This window comes from Patiria miniata, unplaced genomic scaffold (assembly GCF_015706575.1).
Source record: "Patiria miniata isolate m_02_andy unplaced genomic scaffold, ASM1570657v1 HiC_scaffold_24, whole genome shotgun sequence".
In the NCBI taxonomy this organism is placed as follows: domain Eukaryota; kingdom Metazoa; phylum Echinodermata; class Asteroidea; order Valvatida; family Asterinidae; genus Patiria; species Patiria miniata.
In genome coordinates, this window is record NW_024037063.1 from 476038 (window position 1) to 498924 (window position 22887).

General features: G+C 39.4%; 1 protein-coding gene across 2 annotated transcripts in view; it reads left to right on the forward strand.

Moving 5' to 3' along the window:
- Positions 1–1411: 1411 nt before the first annotated feature.
- Positions 1412–22887, forward strand: part of LOC119731687 (cGMP-dependent protein kinase 1-like) — a 51515-nt gene continuing 30039 nt past the window's right edge. The window contains exons 1-3 of one of the 2 annotated variants that reach the window (XM_038204896.1): positions 1412–2236; positions 13927–14093; positions 22211–22324. In XM_038204896.1, the coding sequence (XP_038060824.1) occupies positions 1884–2236; positions 13927–14093; positions 22211–22324 (634 nt within the window). In that variant the 5' untranslated portion in view covers positions 1412–1883. Of the gene's footprint in view, positions 2237–13926; positions 14094–20848; positions 20922–22210; positions 22325–22887 lie in introns of those variants that run through there. The other variant, XM_038204897.1, reaches the window with a different exon arrangement.

Genomic DNA, 22887 nt, shown 5'->3' on the forward strand with positions numbered 1-22887 from the left:
CTATAAACAGAAAATTGTTTGGCTTCGAAATATTATTCCTCATAAAAATGAGGTCATGACATGCGTTAACTACGCATAAGTTAGCACGATAATATGAGGCTTTCTTTTTATTCTTATGTTTTGTTGTCATAGCAATTGAAAATGAACTGGTAATGAATACAAAAAAGTAAGCCCATTAATATTTCTATAGTAAACGAGTCGGAACTGTGTAAATGAGATTATACCGTCTTTTTACCCAACATGTTAATGATACCCTATCGCTTTGTTTTGACAAACGGTCGTGTTTACATCTGAGGTCTTGAATTGCAAATCGAGGAGATGAAGAAAAGAATGTTCGTTTTACAACCCCAGGGACAAGGAATGTAGGTATCTGTTCAGAGAGACGTCTATTTCCGACACTGCGAAATGACACTCCAAATACCCAGTGAGAGGCAGGGGATATCGGGTGGGAGTTATTTAATTAAAAGTGGCTGAAGTCAAGACGACCGCCGAGTGTATTGAATACACGGGCAGTGAAACATGAGAGTGGCGCTTTTGGGAACGAGGAACAGACGTAAAGGAAACGTGGGGGAAATATGTCGGGGGTTATATAAGATTGAAATTGAAAATCACGCAACAAGAAGGACGTCTTGAGGGATCTCATCCAACATCAAAGAGTGTAAGCTGAGACCATAAGGACTCCGGAAATAAAACAGAAGTGGGCGATGACGAAAGAGCGTCCGGTGACTTGAAAACCATGAAATTAAGAACGATCGCTGCAACGAATCGTCAACTATAGATTACAATTAGTTATAGGCTAATTATGTTCCAGCTGATCATGCTCTCTTTTGGTTTTTGGTCTTGGTTTGAACATGGAGCTATTTGAACGTCACTTTAGACGTACCTTGGTCCTCAGGAGAACAAATTTACTTCCCTTTTTTATTTTAAAATTGAGGTTTCCGTTCATCCCTTCCAGTAATTTCTTTAACCAGAACTTTGGGTGCTGCAGTTCTCAAAATTTCAACAACATAAAAACATTATACCAAGCTACTCTTCTCGATGTCATTTCCCTTCCCCCGTTTCAAGAAGAGATTGAACTTGATACCAAAACGGTAAAGCTTTATATTGTGTGCACAAATCAAGCAGTAAATATCATACGGACACGAGCCTTTTAATGTCCTGTGAAGAAAGCGGCCTTTAGCCATCTGGTGGTTTATTTTGGTTATCATCCGGCGAGTTGATTCTCCCGCCAAGAGGGTTCACTAGGTGCGTGTGTGTCTCTCACTGCTTGCGAACGAACACGTGCATGTGTAATCTTCCGTCAGCGGTGAGCAGACGAGATGAGGTTGAACTGTGTTGAAAAAGAACATGCTTCAGATCAGAATGCAGTCAGTTGACAAGTACGTGGCGTAAATGCAAGACCTCTTCATCGTGCCTGATCGCCGTGTATATATTTCCTCGCCGGTGACTCCATACAAATTGGCCGGAAACTGGAACTCATGCCTACTTGATATGTGAAACATTTCCGCGTAAACTTGATCTTGAACAACGTCGTCCGGAGTGTTGGAGTGTGCCTCCTAATTGAATGAAAAGGTGGGGAATTTAAGCTGTGAATGCGGAGGAGACGTCGATAGTTGAGTGGAGTTATTCTGGCGCGAGATATCACAAGTAATGTTGGAGTGTTTTGGGTGCATGGATGTACACACGCACGCGATGATGTTGTGTTTGCTGGCTGGTCATCGCATTCCAACGGCCGTGTTGGTATAAACCAGGGTATAAACCGACTAGACGTCACGAGGGCTTAAAGAGGTGTTTGAGTTTCATCGGCAGATATAATTTTTCACGCCGGTATATATTCTACGAGCCGGACTGTGGGCCCGCCTGAACACCAAAAATAGGTCCTAATGAGAGTTGGCAGGGGTCTGATTGGGGAGATTTTGCTGGGCACTAGCGGCGCTGCAGCGGGAATCAGGATGGCCACTTTGCGGGACCTGCAGTTCGCCTTGCAGGAGAAAATCGAAGAGTTGCGTCAGAGGGACGATCTCATCGACGAGTTGGAGCTGGAACTGGACGAAAAAGATTCCCTCATCCAGCGGCTGCACAATGAACTGGACAAGTACCGCTCGGTCCTCAGACCGGTCGCAAAACAGGCCATGCAAAGGACACGTCAAAAGAGACTTGGTATCTCCGCCGAGAGTGCCCATGAAATTCAAGAAACCGCCATGGGAAATCTCAAGTGTTACCGAAAACCACAACAGTAAGTGCTCAGCTGTTAATGTAGTGGCAACCCCTTTCTAGTTCTTCAAAACACGTGTTGTGCGCGGTGCGCATTACGGCAACTGGCGCGCGGCATGCGTGCTATCTCATGAAGATAGCACTCGTAAATTGGCGCGAGACCATTGAATAATTCCAAACATTTCGAAGTATGCACTTCAGCATTTCGAGTGGCAAATTACATTATATTTGTTGTAGACACGTTGATACCAGGCAACTGTAATTTGGTACTACTGAGGGAATGAAGAATTTACTATCGTGCTGAGAACCTTTATATTTTGAGAAATTTAACTCCCCCGACAATATTTCATTTGGTCTCTAAAACGTGCTTCCATCTGTTGATATAAGAATATCGGCATTGCATTTCATCTATAAATTTAAGGGAATGCTTGCTTTATTTGTGTCTACCAATTGTAGGAACTGTGAAGAATGAGGGATGGATAATTTTAACTTGGCACATTGTGTCAACAGAAGGATGTTTAAAAACACTTCAGTTGGTTGAATATTGACAAAGTTCGTCCAATCTTTTTTAAGTTCATTAGAGTTCACTTCATTAGATTAGATCGGTGGTGTCAGTTATGCATACTTTCTCATCTATTCAGTGCTTGTATATAAATCAGGGGAAATGAATTGTGATCATCCAGTTAGAAAATTCAACAATTGTGTTAAAGGGAAAATACAACATTTGCAAACATCAAAAAATAAAACTACCAAATCATTTTGAAATACCTTGCTGGACTGTTAGTGAATGACAGTGTAAAGCATCCTGTAAAATCATGGCACCTGGTATACTGTCATTTTCAAGAAAAGTGGTATTTTTGTATCAATTTCCAACGCTGATCGGCCGATCAGCGTTGGAAACAACTGGCTTTTTTTCAAATACTGGCCCCAATTGACCATCACACTTGTTTGCAATCGATTACAAACCTATGAACGGGTACGAGCCAGCTAGACTGGTTCCCTGACCTTACAATTCCCCAATGTATGTTAAAGGCTCTGTTTCTTCTTATATGGAGTCAGGGAACCAGACTACAGGAAAATGATCGTTTTTCTTGGTTTTTATAGCATTTTCAAACACAAAACCTCAAAAAAGTCAGTGTAACTATTTTTGCTATATATTTCCAACCCCCCAATTCCATCCATTTATGAAAATTACAGCAAAAGCAAATGATGTATATTCCCTTTAAATATTAGTATGTAGGTCTATGTATATGCATACAATTACAAAATGATTAGCATAAAATCTTGTGTATATTAACTAGTGCTATTTGTTACAATTGTTCCCTGTTCTGCCAATATATGGACTTTGGTCCAAACATGCAAATGAGGCAGTTAGATTGCTTTTACATTTGGACATATTAGACAGTATACTGTCTCAATTGTTGGTACTTCAATTCAGGTTGAAAATTTATATCGAAATAAAAAAAAATACCAAATGTAAAGGAACTTAAAAGTATTAGCAACCGAAATATAATTTTCTGAACTACCATGCTTTAAACCATACATCGACACATACAAATATCCACAGAATTTGAAAGACATAAAAGCATACTGTGCACATCACATGCAATCCATTATGTAATAGAATTGCTGCGTTCTTACTCTTACCACCTAAGGGGATTCAATGTGTGCCAAATTTGACACCTAATTGCAATCAAACAGCAGGTTGATCCATTAAAAAGGCACCACAGGGCACTTCAGGTAGATTTGTGCAAGCTTTTTATAATAGGGACATTCTGAATGCAGAGATATCAATAGGTAAATTGCACATTTTAATGATTTTTTTGTTACCTTTCAATGATTTTTATGTTTGCCCATTTTTTGTTAAATGTTCATTGTATGAACATTTAAAATTGGTTTTGATTTGTGTAGTCTATCAATTTGTTTCTTGAACATCTTCATTCAAGAAAAAACATTGACTATGAATAGGGATTTTTTAAAATTAAATTCAGCACTTAACATGTGGAAAAGCTTGTGCTATTATTTTGGTATATGTGCATGTATCCTTGTTTGTTACTTCAATGCCTATGGTTGCATATACCACAACAGACATGCCTGGTGTGAGTGAAATTTACTCATTCTCTCTTCATTTCAAAAACTGACCTGGCAAAGCAAAGAAAGTGATTGATGTTTACAGTTCTCCCTAAACTTTGACCATAGACGTGGCGTTAATCAAATATGGGACTCTCCTAAAGACCAGGCATTGTACTGGTCTCATGGTCGTTAAGAGTAATTTAGTTGCCCTCTGGGAGGCAAAATTGTTGATAAATTGTGAAACCTTTCAGCTAATGGGTTGAACAGAAGTGAGGCATTACTGGGATTTTTAAAAATAGATTAATAATTTAAAAGAGTACTTTGGTTCTATTTAATCTCTGACGTTGGAAAGTACTACTGTTGAACTGTTCAACATTTTCATGTCCACTTTGATACTGTTGGTAGTAAAATAATCTGATACTTTTAGTAATGCAGATTACAGAACTTTGACATGATGTCAAAAGAGGTAGTTTTATGTTACAACCTGGTATGCAGTAATGTATCTCGCAATTTTTTTCCAGCAAATTTCATAAGTAACTCAAGCTTCTGCATCGTTTGGTATAATCAAAACAAAACTGTGATGTATGGCTATCTCATACCCAAATGTCATGAATTCAAAATATTGGCATACTTCAAATTACAAAGAAAGATAAATACACTATATTATGTAAACTAAACTCCCTTAAAAAAACATATCAGCTACAATTTTCCAACCATGAAATTCTAAGTAATAAGTTGCCTCCAAAAAGCTTGGAAGAAAATGAAGAAATGCAGTGTTGTGATTGACAGTGTAAAGTCTGTAACATGATGCATTCAAAAACATGCCAAACTAAGGGAGATGAAAACATATGATCAAGGTTGAATTCTCCATGGGCATGATGGGATGTTACATTTTTTTTTTTTTGGTGGTCTCCATTGTTAAGCTGAAATTGTACATGTATTGATTTGAATACAACAGTTCTCTATTATTTTATTAGTGAGGTGCAGTTTATTCTTTTGCATGTACATGTGGTTGTTTAATAAAGGTTTCCATGGGAACACGAGGGGTCTCTGCGTAGAGATGCTTCGGTGTTTGTGAACAGGTTCGTGCCCGGAGCTAGGCTAATTTGCAGGGATTGAGCAGCCTCCATTTTCGCAAGCGTATCGCAGTGGTGGACTTACTGCAATTAAGGAAAGAGAAACAGGCACTGCGGGGATCTTATTAGCTTGATTGCAGAGTTTGCTGGCCCGCTTTCATTCAGCGGAAAATGGCTTGTAGCGATCCTACTGCACGCTTTGTTGTTTTGATAGGGAAATCACAATGCAATTTGCAAATCTCAACTCACTTTAGGACTGTTTGTTGGAGCATGTTGATTGGCACAATCGTTTTTGTTTGTTTATTCTTTAATTTCATAGAGCCCAGGACGTTTCAGGTCAATCCAGTCGATAAATAGTTTGCAGCAATTTAATTAATTTCATGTGTCTTTTTTTTTTTCTTTTTTCTTTTTTATATTCTGTGCAGTGCATGTGCACTTTGCAGGTTCATGTAACTTTTCTCATAGGTGCCATATTACAGTTGTCTGTCAATTATAAATTTGTGTACTGTTCATCACAAGAATGGCCAGTACATTGTGTACATGGTTGGAATTCCATACATGTATGTAGTGAAAGCTGGAAAATACTTACATGTAGGATTTGAATATTCATAAGATGAATTTTTTTCAAAAGGATTCAAAAGGAATTCAAAAGGATTTGAATATGCTAGTGATTCAAATGTGTGTGTGTTGATCATTCCAACTACATATCTCGAAATACATGTACGTGTACACCTCCGTCGGTTTTTTCTTTTACAAAAAATTGCTTGTGTAAAAATAACTGCTCCATAGATATGCTTGTATATATAAACTTCATATCAGTTACTCCAGGATTTACATTTGTAAGCATCATGAGAGAAATGCCACATGACAACTCTTTGTGATAATGTGTGGCATTTTGTTTGCACAAAACTGCATGGAACTTCAAAAACAGGCACCGCCGGCAGTTGTTGACACAGAAGCAATTATGAGCGACAGGATCCGTGGCTTGAGCTTGAAAAAAAAAAAAAAGAATGAACAAAAATAATATGAACCAAAATATGTGATGCGATCCAGCTAAACAAGTCATTTGTCGGGAACTTTCATTTGGAGATTTAGGCCAAAACTGGGCCACTTCATCACATCACTTCATCACATCTCTTAATGTTCCAACTTCCATAATTTTTGAAAACTAAAGATGGTATCAGCATGCGGTTTTCACAGCAGTAATGCTGAGATTGTGTTCATCAAATTAAAAAAAAAAATTGACCAGGGTTGACAAACGACTCATTTTTTTAATTAGCTTGATCGCATCACATGATATTAGAATGTAAAAATGCAACTTGAATTTGTGCATGTCATTAAGACCCGTTATAGAGAGCAAGAAAATTCACTTATTTGTCAGCCTTGTCTTAATTACAGATTTGTAATTCGAATCAGATTCGAACCGGCCAACCGATCCCATCAGCTCGGTGGTCGAGTGGTAAGACATCTGCACTAGAAAGCAGGAGGTCGTTGGTTCGAATCCCACCCGAGTGATTTTTTCCAACTTTCACTCGGGAGGTACATGTAACACACTGAATATACAGTGTTTAAACATCGGTGAAGGGCAAAACCTAATTTGATTTATATCACCCCGACGCAAAATTCCATCTTATAATACAGATTTGTTGTTAGTTATGTTGTGCTGGGTGGGGATAGAAATAGTGTTTGCCATAGTGCCAATTGAAGAAGTCTGGGATCATCCAGGGATGCCATATTGAATGATGCACTTTTTGACCAGCTTGATGCATTGATTGACTCATGTAAATGCAGAGTGCTGTGAATCAGACGCACAGTCTTCCAGTCATGGTCTGGTATTTGAGCCTTGAGTAGTGCGGTTTCAATGTAGAAGTAGTTTCTGTTAAGGCCAACAACAACAAAAGTCGGTCTCTGGTCAGCGCGCGCGTCGATTTTAATCATGCGCGTCAATCTTTTTTTTTTCCTAAATGTTCCGCGGTAGCTCCAACAGCGCCCTCTATTGCCGCACCTCCTCAATTTTTTTTTACCAAAGAGCACCAAGGAATGGGAAATTGCACCAAGGCAAATGATCGAGAGCACCAAGGCAAATTATGGAGGACACCAATGTACATGAGGACACCAAATAGCAAAATAGTACCCCAGCTTGTCTTTACAATCCAAGCTTGAAGAAAAAAGAAAAAAAAGCCAAAAAAAAAAAAAAAGCCGCGTTCACGTGTCAATTCCAGAACTTTGGTCTGACCAGAGACCGAATATTTTTTTTTTTGACCTAATATAAATATTTGTACCCCAGTTCTACAATAGAAAATAACCTGTACTACACTAAGCGGTTATTGTTTTTTTCAATACCTGCTCAGGTGATTTTTATTTTTTTTTTTCAAAAGTGCTGTGCATATGGTTTATTTTTTTTAAATGAAATAATTTCTCGTTCATTGATTGAAATATTTCAATCGGTTATGCGAGGTATCTCATTTGAGAATGATAGTCATTGCAGATAGAATAGTCCATATCTTCAAAATTCATTCTTAAATCTGATATGAAACAGAGTTGGATATTTTCTGAGAATTGATCCAAGTACATGTATGTCTCTTTCTATACCTCATAAATCATGCATACAAGTACCCTCTAAAGCAGAAAAAGGCTCTTTATTGCTGTACATTAGCAGGATGCCCTTGTCACTTCAATTTATATTTTCCAATTGCAACAACCATTGAAGACCAATTTGAAGACGTTCACGGCAAAACTGTCTGACATTTGTAGGCTCACAGTTATGAGGGGGACCTCCTACCGTGCAGTAATAGCGCAGTTAAAGTGGTTTCGTTCTTACTGGATGTCTTGTTTCTCTCTACACAAAGGAATTAACGTGCCTGACAAAGCGCTGACATTTATTGCCCGGAAATTACGAGCGGAAAAAGCATTAAATTAATGCACAGTAGCATACACGAGTCCTGTTTATTACGTCACGATTTACTGTGTTTTGTTTGCTGCCCGCAACGACGACTTTTACACAGTTGCACGTTCGGGTCGAAATTGGACCTGAAAAACAGCTCTCAAAAGTACCCTTTGTACTCATTTCATGACAGAAACAATAGTCGTTTTTATTTCATCACACCTTAGGCTACATATACCCGAAAAATGACGGAAATGTCTTCGAGCATTCCACAACCTCTTTAAACCCACATCTCCAGCCAGCAATGCATTGGTTCTGTGTCATCCTCTCTTTCAAGATATCTCTTATAAGCTGATGAAATTGAATTGTATATGTGATAATAGATAAACAGAAATTTTGTATGCATGCAAATATTTCCAATGTGACAAAAGATTGAACAGTAAAACTTCATTAATAATACGAGTATGATTAGGAATTGTAATCAATCCTCAATGATTGTACGGAATACATGTAAATGTGCTTGTGGTTTCCAGCAGCATAATTAAACACATCATCATACCCATCAAACTGCAAAACCTCTTCAAATGTCATTTAAGATGAAAATGTTAATATCCTGTGCGGTACCTGCTCGTTTCACTGGTTAAAGGAGATGAAGTGATTTGTTTATGAATGGAGGGAAGGCTTCCTTTGGGGGTCTCTTCCCGTGAGGTCCGATTAATCGGAAGCGTTTTGCAGCCGCCAACTTCATCAAAATCCCATCCGCAGCTGCGTCGGCTCTCACAGCTGTTTCCGCGGAGACCACGGTACTCGTTTCAAGTCAGGAAATCAAGTGAAGAGCCACTGACTCTCTTATATTGTCCTTTTTTTTTTTTAAGTCTTTTACGTTGAACCATACTGAAACTCGCAGGGAGCCAGCAGTGGAGACTGTAGCGTGCAATGTTAACAGCGAGGATCGATAACCTTTGCCACAAGGTGTCTGAATCCCGCCGTATCATTCGCGAAATCAAGAACTTGGCTCAATCCGAGGAGAAGATACCGAGAGTAAAAACAGGCAGATCTGTTGTGAGCAAAATTAAAAACGAGCCATTTTCCATGTAACAGAATCCTGGACACAATTAGCTATGAAGGTATCATTCTTTATTGAATTATCTTAAAATAGAATAGGATTTAGTTCCTGAAAGTGACAGACATGTATTGTGGACCGGCTTAGGTTTTGTATAGATGACTTGCGAGAATAGCCATATTGTGGGGCTGTGCATCAGAACCGAGTACCCGACCGTTAATGTCGGGAACCGTTTCTAGATTATGGGATCGGGTACCCGTAACCAATCCGTAACGTTTGAGAGATTAATCCATTTGAATTTCCAGTCTTCGGTGCACTGTAAATAGCCAATAATAAAATATGTATCTGCCACTGTTGGTACTCAGTGTGCTACATTATCATTAGCCGTGCTCTAATGTAGCGGTCCCATAACTCATTCATAACGCATCTCTGCTCCCTGAAGAGTATACAGATGTGTGCTGCTATTTCAGAGCCAACAGATCATTGAAATACAGTAACCATCTTTAGTCTTCACTGTCTGGTGGGGAGAAGCGAGTAGCAACATTTCATTCTGGAAGAAGAATATTTTTGAACCTCAGAGAATGATGAAGAAAAGTCCCTTACGTGTTTGGGGGGGGGGGAGAAGGAATGTTTGTATGAAGATAGTGTCTGTCAAGTCCCAGAATGAAAAGAAATAAGCTAAATCTTCCCTTTGTCTGTGAGTAATACATTTTTGTCTGACCAAAGGAAAAAGGCATTTAAGTATAAACAAGATGTGAAACCTGGTGAAATTGGGGTTTGCAGATGCAGCCAAAAATTCAAACAGAAAGACAGAGTGACAGACAAACCTTTATATCTTGTGTGCATGTGGCACTCTGTTCCAAGATGTACTTCACCCAACACTCCCTTCAGCCAACACTCCCCCGTGCAATTTAATGCTGATTCCTCGACCTCGTTTGGCGAGGGACATCGTCATGGTTGGGATTGTCTGTAGGATATCCGAGCTGATGATAGCGTCCGTTTGCCACCGTTACATAAATCAAACACTAAGTGCATTATCCTGCGCTGTACCAGAGCGATCGCATTAACAGTGGCCCTTGGCTTCATCAACGAAGCCAGGTCACATCAAGATTGCGTTGGACTTTTGCTTTTCCAATTTGTGAAAGTTTTGAAGGAAACCATGTGGGTCAATGTTAAGGGTTTGTTCTATTTGTTTTAGGTACTTTAACTCAAGTCAAGGACTATTACATTTTTGTGACTGTTGCTATTTAAAAGTAATAAACTATTATCATTAATTATTATTCCTGGTAATGAAACCAAGGATTCCTCAAAAGCACCTCTAGGCACTGTAGCTCGTAAGCCTGAAGAAACCCGTAGAGAGAAGACAACGAGAAGAAATTACAGTTTTAGAGGTGGGAGGAAAACCCCAGAAGAATATTCTAGGGTAAACCCACGGAATCGGGCAGGCACTGAAAAACCAATCCACATATTGGCCCAGTTGGGATTTGAACCTGGGTCACAGCGGTGGAAGGTGATGAAAGAACGGCTACGCCAAACACCTTGGTTAAATATCTTTTTTTTTTCTCCTGGCAGTAAGCATGGACTTTGTGCACAAGTTTCCCTCAACGGCTACAAAGGGAGAGTGGACTCAAATGTATTGCAGATGGGCAATTCCACGGTTACTCACGTTACATTTTCGTAACGTGAGTAACCGATTTTGTGCATCTTGTTTATCATACATAACACATTTCTCTGGATGTCATCTTTGGTACTTAGGTACTACTCTATCTACCATGGGGATAACAGTTATTAAACCTTTTCAGTAAGGTAATTACAGCCCAAGGAAACTCAAAAGTACATCAAAAATGTAACGTGAGTAACCGTGGAATTGCCCAGATACTGTTCATGCACAGGGTCCATAACTTAGCTCACATCAAAAAGCTACAGAGCAAATAGGCTAGATCCTGAAGGATAATCAGTCATATGTAAATATTGGTCGGGGAAACGTATATATCGACCGACGATCCTATCTCTTTAAAATGCCAAAATCTGAATACTGCTACACATTCTCCCGAGGATACAAAGTCTGTGACAATGCCACTTAGCGCCCCAGCACAGATCTGCTCTGACTGGGGACTTAACCTACATATTCTCAGATATGGATCCCTCTTGAAGCTACAAAAATTTGCATGTAGATTGTAGAAATGTCTGTAAGGGTTCTTGTTTTTTAACTGATGAGAATATAGACTGGTTATAAGCAACACTGTGCTACCTTCAAATCAGTAATGCCTGGGGCTCAGGTTATTCATTAATCTGAACATAGTCTTCCATCTTTGGATGGGACTCTGAGAACATGAGAGCATGTCAAGGCAGCTTATTGCCCTGATGAACTCTGTTATGGGGCAAATTTCCTCTGCACCAGTGTTGAGTCCAGGTACTTACGATGGATCACAAGTACATCACAAGCCTGGTTACACGAGTAAATCACAATTCAATTCACTAGTCCAGTCACATCAAGTAACAGGTGATTCGCAATGACAAAGGAATGCCTTTGTCACGGATTATTGTGATACTTGGGGCTGGATGACTTGTGACAGACTTTTGATGACTTATCCACAAAAAAAAGTCTCCGGTTTCAATTATGCGGGTGCGTCGCAGTAGCCATGCACGTCGGCAAAATGAAAAAGGTGGGTTTTTTTTCAATTTTAGATGATGTCTCAAAACCGCCAAACTCACTGGTTTGACTGGAATCCTGCTGCTGCACAATTTTAACGTATTTTTAGATGGGGCTCCGATCGAGTATAAGCCTTATGTGGCCTCTCATGACGTCCATATATTTTGCACTAAATTTAGTCTGGCACCATTTGCAGTCCTCAGCCGACATTCGAAGAAAAAAAAAGTTAGACAAAAAAGCCGTGTCACCACATCACTTTTGGGGCAAGCTCCATACTAGAAACCGGAGACTTTTTCGGGGGGGGGGGGGGCCTTATGGTCAATTGTGATCCATCACAAGTGCATCATGTATACATGTACATTTGTAGGTACTGCGTGCCTCATCTAAACTGACAGTGCAGTCAGTCAGAGTGCAGGTGATGAAGTATCAAAATGCAATTACCATTCATATATACCAAAAACAGTTTGCCAATTACTGTTGGTTTAGAGCCCGTCTCATGGGTGGTTTTAAACCGCCGGTTATACACTGCTTTGTTCTGCGCCACATCACGCAGTACGCAACACGTGCACGACAATTTCCATATACATGTAAGGAGATTTTTAGCACTGTGCGCGCGAGGCACATACTAAACATGGCCAGAGGGTTGTTTCACAAAACATGAAGTAAAATTGTTGAACAAAATCGTTGGGAATTTTTGACCTGTTTTGACTTTTTGACCAATTGGTATTTATGAATGGGAATTTATTCCCTTAAGGAAGCCTCAGAGGTTAGGCAGCCCAATAGGTAGGGTAGTGGTACAGTTTTCCGGAAGTGGCAGGTTTAAATCCTGCTCTACTCAATTTCTACATTCCAACTTAAATACTCAGATCTCCAGCTCAGGTTTTTATTCACTTTTTGACTCGCAACACCCTCTTGTGCTTTGAACTCGACGCATTCTTTGTCTGCACATTGAGAGAGTCACTCTTCCACGTGTGTCTAATTTTATCCATTGATCTGCACAGCCCAATGTGCCAGCAACAAATTTGTAAGCCATACTTTGGAGATCGTTAGAAGCAGATTCTACCTTGACATTCCATTCATACATACAGGGCAATGGCGGCATAATTTCTTTGAATTTATTAATGTACATAGTTCCTTCTCTTCCCCACCAGAGAAGTCTGGATTTGATCATGTTCGTGAAGGACAGTTGTTGAAATTTTGATTTCTTTTCAAACTTCGAGCATTTTGGATAAGGTGACTGCTTTTAGTGGATGCTTCCCTGTACTTAATGTAGTGTCATTACAAACAAATAAAGATGATCTTCATATATCTTTTTTCCCAAAATGAAAACTCTATCATTCATGTTTATTTCAAATGAACTTTATTTTGCATGAGCTTTTGAATCTGTAGACTTTTCCTATTGAAGGAAACTCGATAGAATGGTTGTGATAGCTGGAACTAAACTTGATTTTAAATCTTTTGGAATAAAAAAATAAAAGTGGTCAACGGTTGTAAGAAAGAGCTAGTATAATAATAACATACAAATACAGTAATAACATACAACTAAGGCTCAAAATAAAGTTCACAATCTTGAGCATAGTTAATATGCAGTGCATAAATATAAGTTTACAGTGTCATACAGATGTATGCACTAGGACGTAACTTTATTTTGAATGTACACAACAGCCATGTTGTTGTTTTTGCCGTTCAGGTTATATTTTCATATTCAAGTTTTTGAACCTTTGGAATTTATACAACTAAGGCTCAAAATAAAGTTCACAATCTTGAGCATAGTTAATATGCAGTGCATAAATATAAGTTTACAGTGTCATACAGATGTATGCACTAGGACGTAACTTTATTTTGAATGTACACAACAGCCATGTTGTTGTTTTTGCCGTTCAGGTTATATTTTCATATTCAAGTTTTTGAACCTTTGGAATTTATTTGGCCATTTTCTTTTTTGTATTGTTCTTTTCTGCAGTGCAAGAGACTGTATCAAGGCGGCCATTCTAGACAACGACTTCATGAAGAACCTGGAAATGTCACAGATTCAGGAGATTGTAGATTGCATGTACCCAGTAGAATATAGCAAAGACAGCTGCATTATCAAGGAGGGAGATGTGGGCTCACTCGTCTACGTCTTGGAAGGTAAGCACGGCAATGTATTGGGGGTGCTAAGTAAAAACTGTTGCTGAGCAAATGAATAACATGAATTTTCCCTCTTCAAGAAAAAAAAATGGAACATATCAGGAAAAAAACAAAAACAATTTACTTGAAGCATTCTTTGCACTGCAATGTGGAATTTGGCACGCGACTTGTTCACATGCAACTCAAATTTCCTACTTATATTTATATGATTATATTTCTGAATCCCACGTGGTTGATTTTAGCAATTTAGGATAAAAGATTTGTGATAATATGCCATGTCTGACTTTTACTTCTTTTCTTTGGGGTACACTTTCCAGTCAGGTTTTCTTGTGCAACTTGTTCATGTGCAACACAAATTTCCTGCTTTTGATGATATTTCTGAATCCCACGTGATTGGTTTTTATCAATTTAGGATAGAAGATTTGTGATAATATGCCAAGTCTGACTTTTACTTCATTCCCTTTGGGGAATAATACACACTTTCTAGTCGGGTGTTTCCATGTACGTGGACTTCTGCACGTACGACACTGCATGGAGTCGTCATAAACTGATTATCTTGGTTTAAAATGTGTCAGATGTATTGTTACACCTTTCACGTCTTGTTATCTCAGTGAATTACATTTGGGAGAAATCTACATGGATATGAAAACTCATAATTCTGATAATCAAGTTATCTGTGTAAGTGGGAATTCACATGTACTTTTTAGGAGGTTGCTTTTATTGAATGAAGACCTTTAATTTTAATAATGAAATAGTTCATTTTCTTTAGTTTTCTGTTTAAATGAGGGAGTTTATAGGAGTATTTTATGGGGGGGGGGAGGGAATGTGGAAATGGTTTTCATATTTTTTTAGTCCAAAATTTAAAACCTCTTGCTAAAATGCATCAGTACGGCAGTACATTTTAGGTAAACTTGTTCGTTCTGCAACAGGTTTTCCTGCAGTGTATCTTATATTGTTTCAGAGTCGGTGATGTTGCCATTTATTTTGACATTTCAAAATACAAAACTGTTTCTGATTATATAGAAATATATCTTATTGTTTTTTTGAAACCAGGACATAAATTTAGCCGGAGTTCCATCAAGGGCTTAAGAAATCGCCCAGAGCCGATGATGAAACCAAGATTTTGGAAATATGTTTAAAGTCTGGTTCCGGGATAGTAGTTTGTGCGCTACATATAGTTATAAAACCACGAGGTGGGAGTCAGTGAAACGGTGTGTATTTGTACGCAACAAGTGGCCACAGCTTGATTGGTAACACAAAGTACGCGAACATCAATAACTTTGTATTGTAATTAACTTAAGTAACCGCAAATATAAAATTTGCACAGTTTCGGGACTCGAGTGTTATTAGCCTTCAACTTGAGTCGAGTCGAGCCTTCTGATGCATGAGGGACTCAAGTCGAGTCGAGTCATTTGCTGGCAGTGACTCAAGTCAAGTCGAGTCAGTTACCTAATGGGACTCAATTCGAGTTGAGTCACCAAAAATTGTGACTCACTTCGGATTCGAATCGAGTCATTACGACTCTGATGTTTATAAAAATACATCCGTGAAAGGGCAAAACCCAATATTGAATTTACTCAAGCCTCCAATCGCCCCTTGCATATTTTTTTCCTAAATTTCAAGCAAATTTTAGTCTTCAGTGTGATTTTTGCGTCCATTTGAATTTTATATAAGAAAGACATTACCACAGTATACACCGAACTGCGCTCTAACATCAGGCAACTGTAGGGAAATCAGGACTTGACTTTTCACATTTATTATTCCCAGCGTCTGTAAGACTTCCAATTTTCGAGTTTATCAGTCCTCCAGGCACCCCTCAGAAATCCATTCTAGTGTGTCCACTCTGTTATTAGATTTGCAACAATTTTTGGCTTGCTCTCAAATGTCATCAGCCTAGGAGAGCGGGCTCCGTTTTCCCATGTTTTCGCCACTGTACGCGCCTGCAATTGATGTCTGCTTGCGTGTATGGAGACAGAGGTCATGGGCCACTGCAAAAGTTGGAAATTCATTTGTAGCGCTTGCAAGATCTGTGGGGAGATGACATTATAGGTGTGGATAACATGTGCCAATACATGCGTATGCAGTATGTTTTTTGAGAAAACGATATATTGGGACTTGTTGAATCAGGAAAACTCTCTATCTTGATGCGTACACGTAGTTGGATTTGCAACTGCTTCTGTTTTACCACATTTGCATGTGTGATAGGCCACCAATACATGTACAACACACATACCGGTATTTTACAACTGTACATGCAGCATTATATTGTGCTTAATATATTGGGTTTTGTCCTTCATTGAGTAATAACCAACATACATGTGTACTCAATCTAAAATTTACCTTCCCGATGCAAGTTTCATCAGACTGACATTATTTTTTCGCAAGCACATGAGTCTTACTGTCTGACCATTTAACGGCCATGCCCCCCCCCCCACCCCTGCTTTTCGAACTTGCAATGGCCAGCCGGCACCTGCGGTGCTTATGCCCCCCCCCCCCCCACCCCCACTTTCAAAACTGTTCAACACCCGCTGTGGCCATTGCAGTGAGTAAGAGAGTTTACTCAACTGTCTAGGTTAAAAAATATCTTAAAGGTGTCCAGCTTTACTTTGTGGTCATAAATTACCTACATGGAACGTGGCCAGTTGAGGCAACTTGCCTGTTGTGGCCAACTCTACCGGTACTTTGGGGTTGTTTTGACTTCATGTTTGGCTTAGGTTTTAAGTACTTCAAAATTTGCAATTTCTGTCACTACCGAAGGATGCTATTGCAATAAAGCATTGTATGTGTGCCTGTTACTAGACTTAATTAGACAGGCTGGACGGCTCAGATTTAACATTCACACATCAAAGAACATTCAATGTCTTCCTCTTCCCTTGCTCCCTGGGGGCTAAAGTCATTAATTGCCCCAGTTTTCCATCCATGGCACTTACCACTCAAATCCCTTCTCAACATTTAAGAGAAGGGGGACAAACAACTGCTTTGTCGTCAGTCATAACAAGCTCGCCTGGTAAGAGGAACAACATTGCTCACTGGTAAGAGGAACAACATTGTAATACGCTGTTCATCTTGTCGAATGAGGCTGCATAAGATGTTATTAAATCCCCTGATTAATTTCCTGGGTGAGTGGTTCATAGCCGTTTTTTTTTTTTTTTATATGCCCATGTGGAGTGGGCCTGAGCAATCGTTCTGCCCTAGTCGGCTCCCTTCAAAGGACAGTGTTGGAACCGGCCAACCCATCGATGCATGCTGCCGGAGTCAGAGATGATATGGTTTGGGAGTGTTACGTGCCCCAGCGGCTTGCCCTCTGGACGCTAACATTACTGCCAATTAATCTCCGGGATTTTTTTAATGTGTACTTACGGCATCATGGCGGGGAACGCTGCACTCTTCAAGTCGGTTCACCGAAAAGAGGATGATGAAAGGCTAAAAGATTAACCGTTAAACAGTTCAGTTCGGTAATTGAGTGAAATATGTTGGAGGGGATTACTGTTTGGTGTCTAGCATGATGTTTGCTGATGATGCAGCTGTTGCATACATGTATGTGTACATGTTGAAATGTATGCAAAATTGACATAATACCAATGAAATCCAGCATTACATTTTCATACTATTATCGAATTAAGAAATTTGAAAGCATCACACAGTACGTGGTGGGGGATATGTTTCTTGCTTTACATTCACTCTATAAGTTATACATGTACTATATGTATACATAGAAGCCAGCATTTTCTGTGTCTCCGAAATTCATCATCCAGATTGGTTAAGAATAAGTCTGGATGTCCAAACTGTTCAACACCAAAAATACAACGGAGAAATGTTAATGCTTATTGTGCTATCCAAAACAAAGCATCCCGTAATTTAACTCTTTTTCGTATGTTTGATTTGGAAAGGAGCAAAATATTTGGGATTAGGATTCAAATACATGTACATTGGCCCAATTTGGGGTTCATATACATGTATATACACATTCTAAGAAGATTATAAGATTCATGCTTATTACTCATTGGAAGGAATGTAACTGAATTCCTTCACCACCTCGGAGACGCATTTTCAATCACCACTTCTGAGAAACTGTCTCCTGGTAACCCTATCTCAGGGATCTGGAGTTCACATTCTTGTTGAATTAGGTACTCACATGTTTAGTGGTGAACATGTACAATGCATTTCACACACTGCTCATAAAACTGGTAGCCAAGTTTAAAACAGTATGTACTTTGGTATTTTGTTTATATTGGCAAGGCATATACCGTATTCAGATATCAAGTAGAGGAGGCAAGTAGGGCAAAGTGAAAATCACACCTAGCTCTCATTGTAAAGGGAGAGGGGGGGACTACACAATAGGCTGTACAGCCCAAACCGCCCTGCCAGTTACTCCTTGCTCTGCCCAAAACCAATCCCCACAATTATACGTTTTTTTATAGATTCATCAGGGAACAAATACAATTTAATGTAATGAAATGTACATGTAGGTGTTAGGACTTTAACAACATTAACAATTTGTACATTTCCATGCATAATTTTTATTGATCGATTCAGCTAGATTTCAAGAGCCAATGATGAAACACGTCAACGTATATTTACAATAAGAAATTTCTAGACGAAAAGGTGAATTAGACATTGAAATATATATTCAGACACGTGCAAAGATTTCAAGTTGAAAACGTATACGGGTACTGGAGCTTGATAACAACTACATGTATATGGTTTTATCTTGGTTTTATTATTTACCTCATTCAAAAGGTGTTGCAAAGACAATTACTGGCGAGTACCGGTACATGTGTACATGTATGAACAAAAGTGCAACCAGTATTTCCCAGCTTCAGCCACAAGCATTCATATCGGGCAGCTAAGTTATCTTCAAATTGCAGAGGAAGAGAGCAAAGGATCTTTCCTCCTTTGGGATGCGATTTCTCAAAGTTCATCATTGGTGCAGCCCCATCCCCAGTCAGCCAAATTTGTTTAATTTTCAAGGGATTTTGTATACAGCGGTCAAACAGCAATCGGTAACTGGAGAACGCTGTTCAAACTTGAAATGATTGATTTCGTGCGAGTAAGCAGCCCGTAATTGAGCGATAGAAATTCAACCCATATTTTAGGCTGTGTACTTTTACCGCCCCCTATAAGAAAATGCGGCAAAGTCTGAGCCTTGCAGAGGAATCTACCTGCTATTTGGGATGATAAATTGCCTTGAGTTTCTCTGTCTGGGTAAATAAAGTAGTATTTACTTTAATAATTGCATTTCTTGACATGTAGAAAGTATTGCATCTAAAGGTAAAAGGGGATATATTTGGAGTCATATTTGTTTTGAGAGGTACAGCAAGCAACACATGTGCAGTATGCTGTACTAAAATTTTGCTGAAAATGTATACAGAATTTAATCAGTTCCGTTTAGAAAGGGTACAGTTAAACGCCACTATAACGAACATCACACAATCCACAAAAGCTGATCAGAACAGCAATAGTTTGGTATGTTGAGCCGCCGGTATTTAAAATGGAGCCTGTTCATGTAAATGAAATTCACCCTAGTTGGTAGCTGGTATCTGACTATCCTTAAATTTTATAGGTGAATGCAGGTGAGTTGGAATGTACCTGACCTTTCTACTCTGTCTAGCCTACGAGTAGTTAATATTTGGATGTCAGTACCGATCGGCCGCTGCATCTATCTTAATTGTCTTGTACTTCATCATTAGTATAGCACGCCATGATTGGACAAGAACGATGTTTGTGCACAGTGTCTGGATTAAGCCTTAATTGGGACACAGGTGCACTTGCTGAAGTGGCATCATCAGAGGCTGAATTTTATAGCTCAGTCAATTTATTGGTTCAACAACAAGGACCAAAATTGCAAGGCTTTTATAAAAATGTACTCAGAGACCAACTTTGAATCAGAAGTTACTGTGATGGTAGTATGTACATATGTACATGTATGCTCTTCGAGATTAAAGTCATGGGTATTATACATGTACATGAAGAGACTCTGGAGCTATTCAATATTCAGTTAATTTGTGAAAATTAAATACAGAGTATACAAAGTTGCCAAAAGGACATGGGTTTATGGTAAAGCAGTGGGAAATTTTAATACAGATTTTGCTCTTTATACTGACAAGAAATTGAAATGAAAGGCAAGTAGAGTTCCTGGTCGGGTTGTAGGGCAAGCTTTGGTTTCTTGTTGTGCCATACATCACAGAGGACAGTCGCTAGTACTCCTTCCTACCAAGAACTACAGCAGAATGGAACCACCTCCTAGCATCTGTGAGAGAGGCCCCTTCACCTGAATATCTACTGAAACTAAACTTGTCGAGTATAAAATAAAAAGCAGAGCTTATTATTAGTGCCCCCAGCCACACACACCTGCAACCTATACATCCCATAAGGGGAGATTGCTTGCAGTATTGATCCAGATCCAGAATACATGGTACAACATGAAAGCCTGTTTATCAAGTGCATCCTCACTTTTATGGCAATTCTGATGAGAAAGCTCCTGGTAGAGGGTAGTCCAGGGTGGGATCAGTCCAAGGGGTGAGAGGGAACAAAGACACAATCCAGGGTATCAAGAAGGTATTGGTGATGGCTTATGTTTAGGTAATGACCACAGGAACAATAGAACACCACTAGTTGTTTACTTTGAGTGACGCACCCTTTGTGTTTCCCTGGAGCATTTTCCCCACTCCATCAACCATGGCTTTCTTTCCACCTGAATAACTTCTTGCACAATTCATGTACATGTACCCATCAAGATGTAGTGTGCATTCAAGTACAGTATGTGCAGTTTATACAGGAGCTTTGGCTGTGTCTATCTGCTGCTCGAGCCCTATTGGAAATGTACACGTAAGGCATTATTCAAAGTATTAATCTTTCTTGCTTTTGCTTTGTCTTTTGCAACTTTTTTCTAAGTTTAAAATTTCGGGGTCAGAGTCGAAAGACTTTCTGTACCTTTCTGATGGCCACAATTTAAGGTGGTACTGATATTTAAACATAGGTCATAGTTTAAAATCTCTCAAATGAGTTTCGCATTGTGTTTAGTTCACTCTTCTGGACCCAATCTCATGGAGATGCTGAACAAGATATCACTCAATGTCCCATATGCAGAATGATGCTGTGAACAGTGGTGTAGCATGAAACTTTTCATAGGGGTTACTGACGTTTAAGCCATGCCCAAGTGGGCCCGTAGCTGAGCGGTTAGAGCGTGGGGCTATTGAGTGGAAGGTTTGCAGTTCGAATTCCATTCAGACTAAAAATTGGAAAACTCTCTCTGATGACCCAACAGTGAAAACAATGGGTACCTTATGCATTCAGGGAAGGTAAGACGGCGAGATTAGAGGAGATTGGCACCGCCACCTCATATGCCGCACCTGTTGAAACAGTGGACCATCTAACATCCCACTGCCCCTACGTCGGCTATGGGATACCTCTACCCTTAAGTGGGCCATGTGCAGAAAGCGTTTTCAGCACGTTGATCAGATGCGTGGTTACTCCTCCCTCCCCCCCCCCCCCATCTTTTTTTTTTTTTACATATACAGTGTATGACATTTTACGTGGTATTGCTGTAGTAAATATATTCTGTGCTCAGGGAAAAAAAATTGGCTGAGCATCTCTTTGGAATTGCTGGATGGAGTGAGGTGTTTTGTATTCTTTAAATCTGATTTCTGATGCATCAATGTATAGCAAATATTATTTGGGATTCAGAAACTTGGCGTCAGGAGTGTTCAGAAATAATTCAGTGAAAACAGTGCGACACCAGGGGAAATAATCTTTACTTTATAGCAGACAGCCGTATGTCATGTATTTGTTCACATCGGGTGAGTGAACTTGTTCAGATACCTATTTTGTTTCTGTGATTAGATTGCTCAGCGCTCGTCTCTGCTTTGTGAAAAAAAATAATATGTGGGATTCGTTTGGAGTCACTTTGCTTCTCAACTACCAACCCCCAGATTTGTCAGACGCCGACAGGCTGCAGTTCTCCTCCTTTAACTGAAAACCATTCAGTATGATGACATGTGACATGTATAAAAATGGAGCATAATTGTTGTTAAAAAAATATAGTGGTTAAAAAAAACTTAGTGGAGAAAAGAAACACCAAAAACAAATGGTCTGGTATCTGTGCTTTTTCTCAACAGATGGTAAGGTGGAAGTGACGAAAGACGGCAAGTTCCTGACTACCATGGGCAAATGCAAGGTGTTTGGAGAGCTGGCTATTCTCTACAACTGCACAAGAACAGCAACAGTTAAAGGTAAAAAAAAAACCAAGTACTTCCACTTCCACACTCTACGTGGCGCTATATGGTCTGTGAGCGGAATCGAAGTCGCCAAAACGCTTAAAGAGGTTGTGGAATGCTCGAAGTCATTTCCGTCATTTTTCGGGGATATGTAGCCTAAGGTGTGATGAAATAAAAACGACTATTGTTTCTGTCATGAAATGAGTACAAAAGGTACTTTTGAGAGCTGTTTTTCAAGTCCTGTCATGCCTGTTTCGACTCGAACCTGCAATTTGTGTAAAAGTCGTCGTTGCGGGCAGCAAACAAAACACAGTAAATCGTGACGTAATAAACAGGACTCCCGATGCAGAGTAGCATAAACGAGTCCTGTTTATTACGTCACGATTTACTGTGTTTTGTTTGCTGCCCGCAACGATGACTTTTACACAAATTGCACGTCCGGGTCGAAACAGGACCTGAAAAATAGCTCTCAAAAGTACTCTTTGTACTCATTTCATGACAGAAACAATAGTCGTTTTTATTTCATCACGCCTTAGGCTACATATACCCAAAAAATGACGGAAATGTCTTCGAGCATT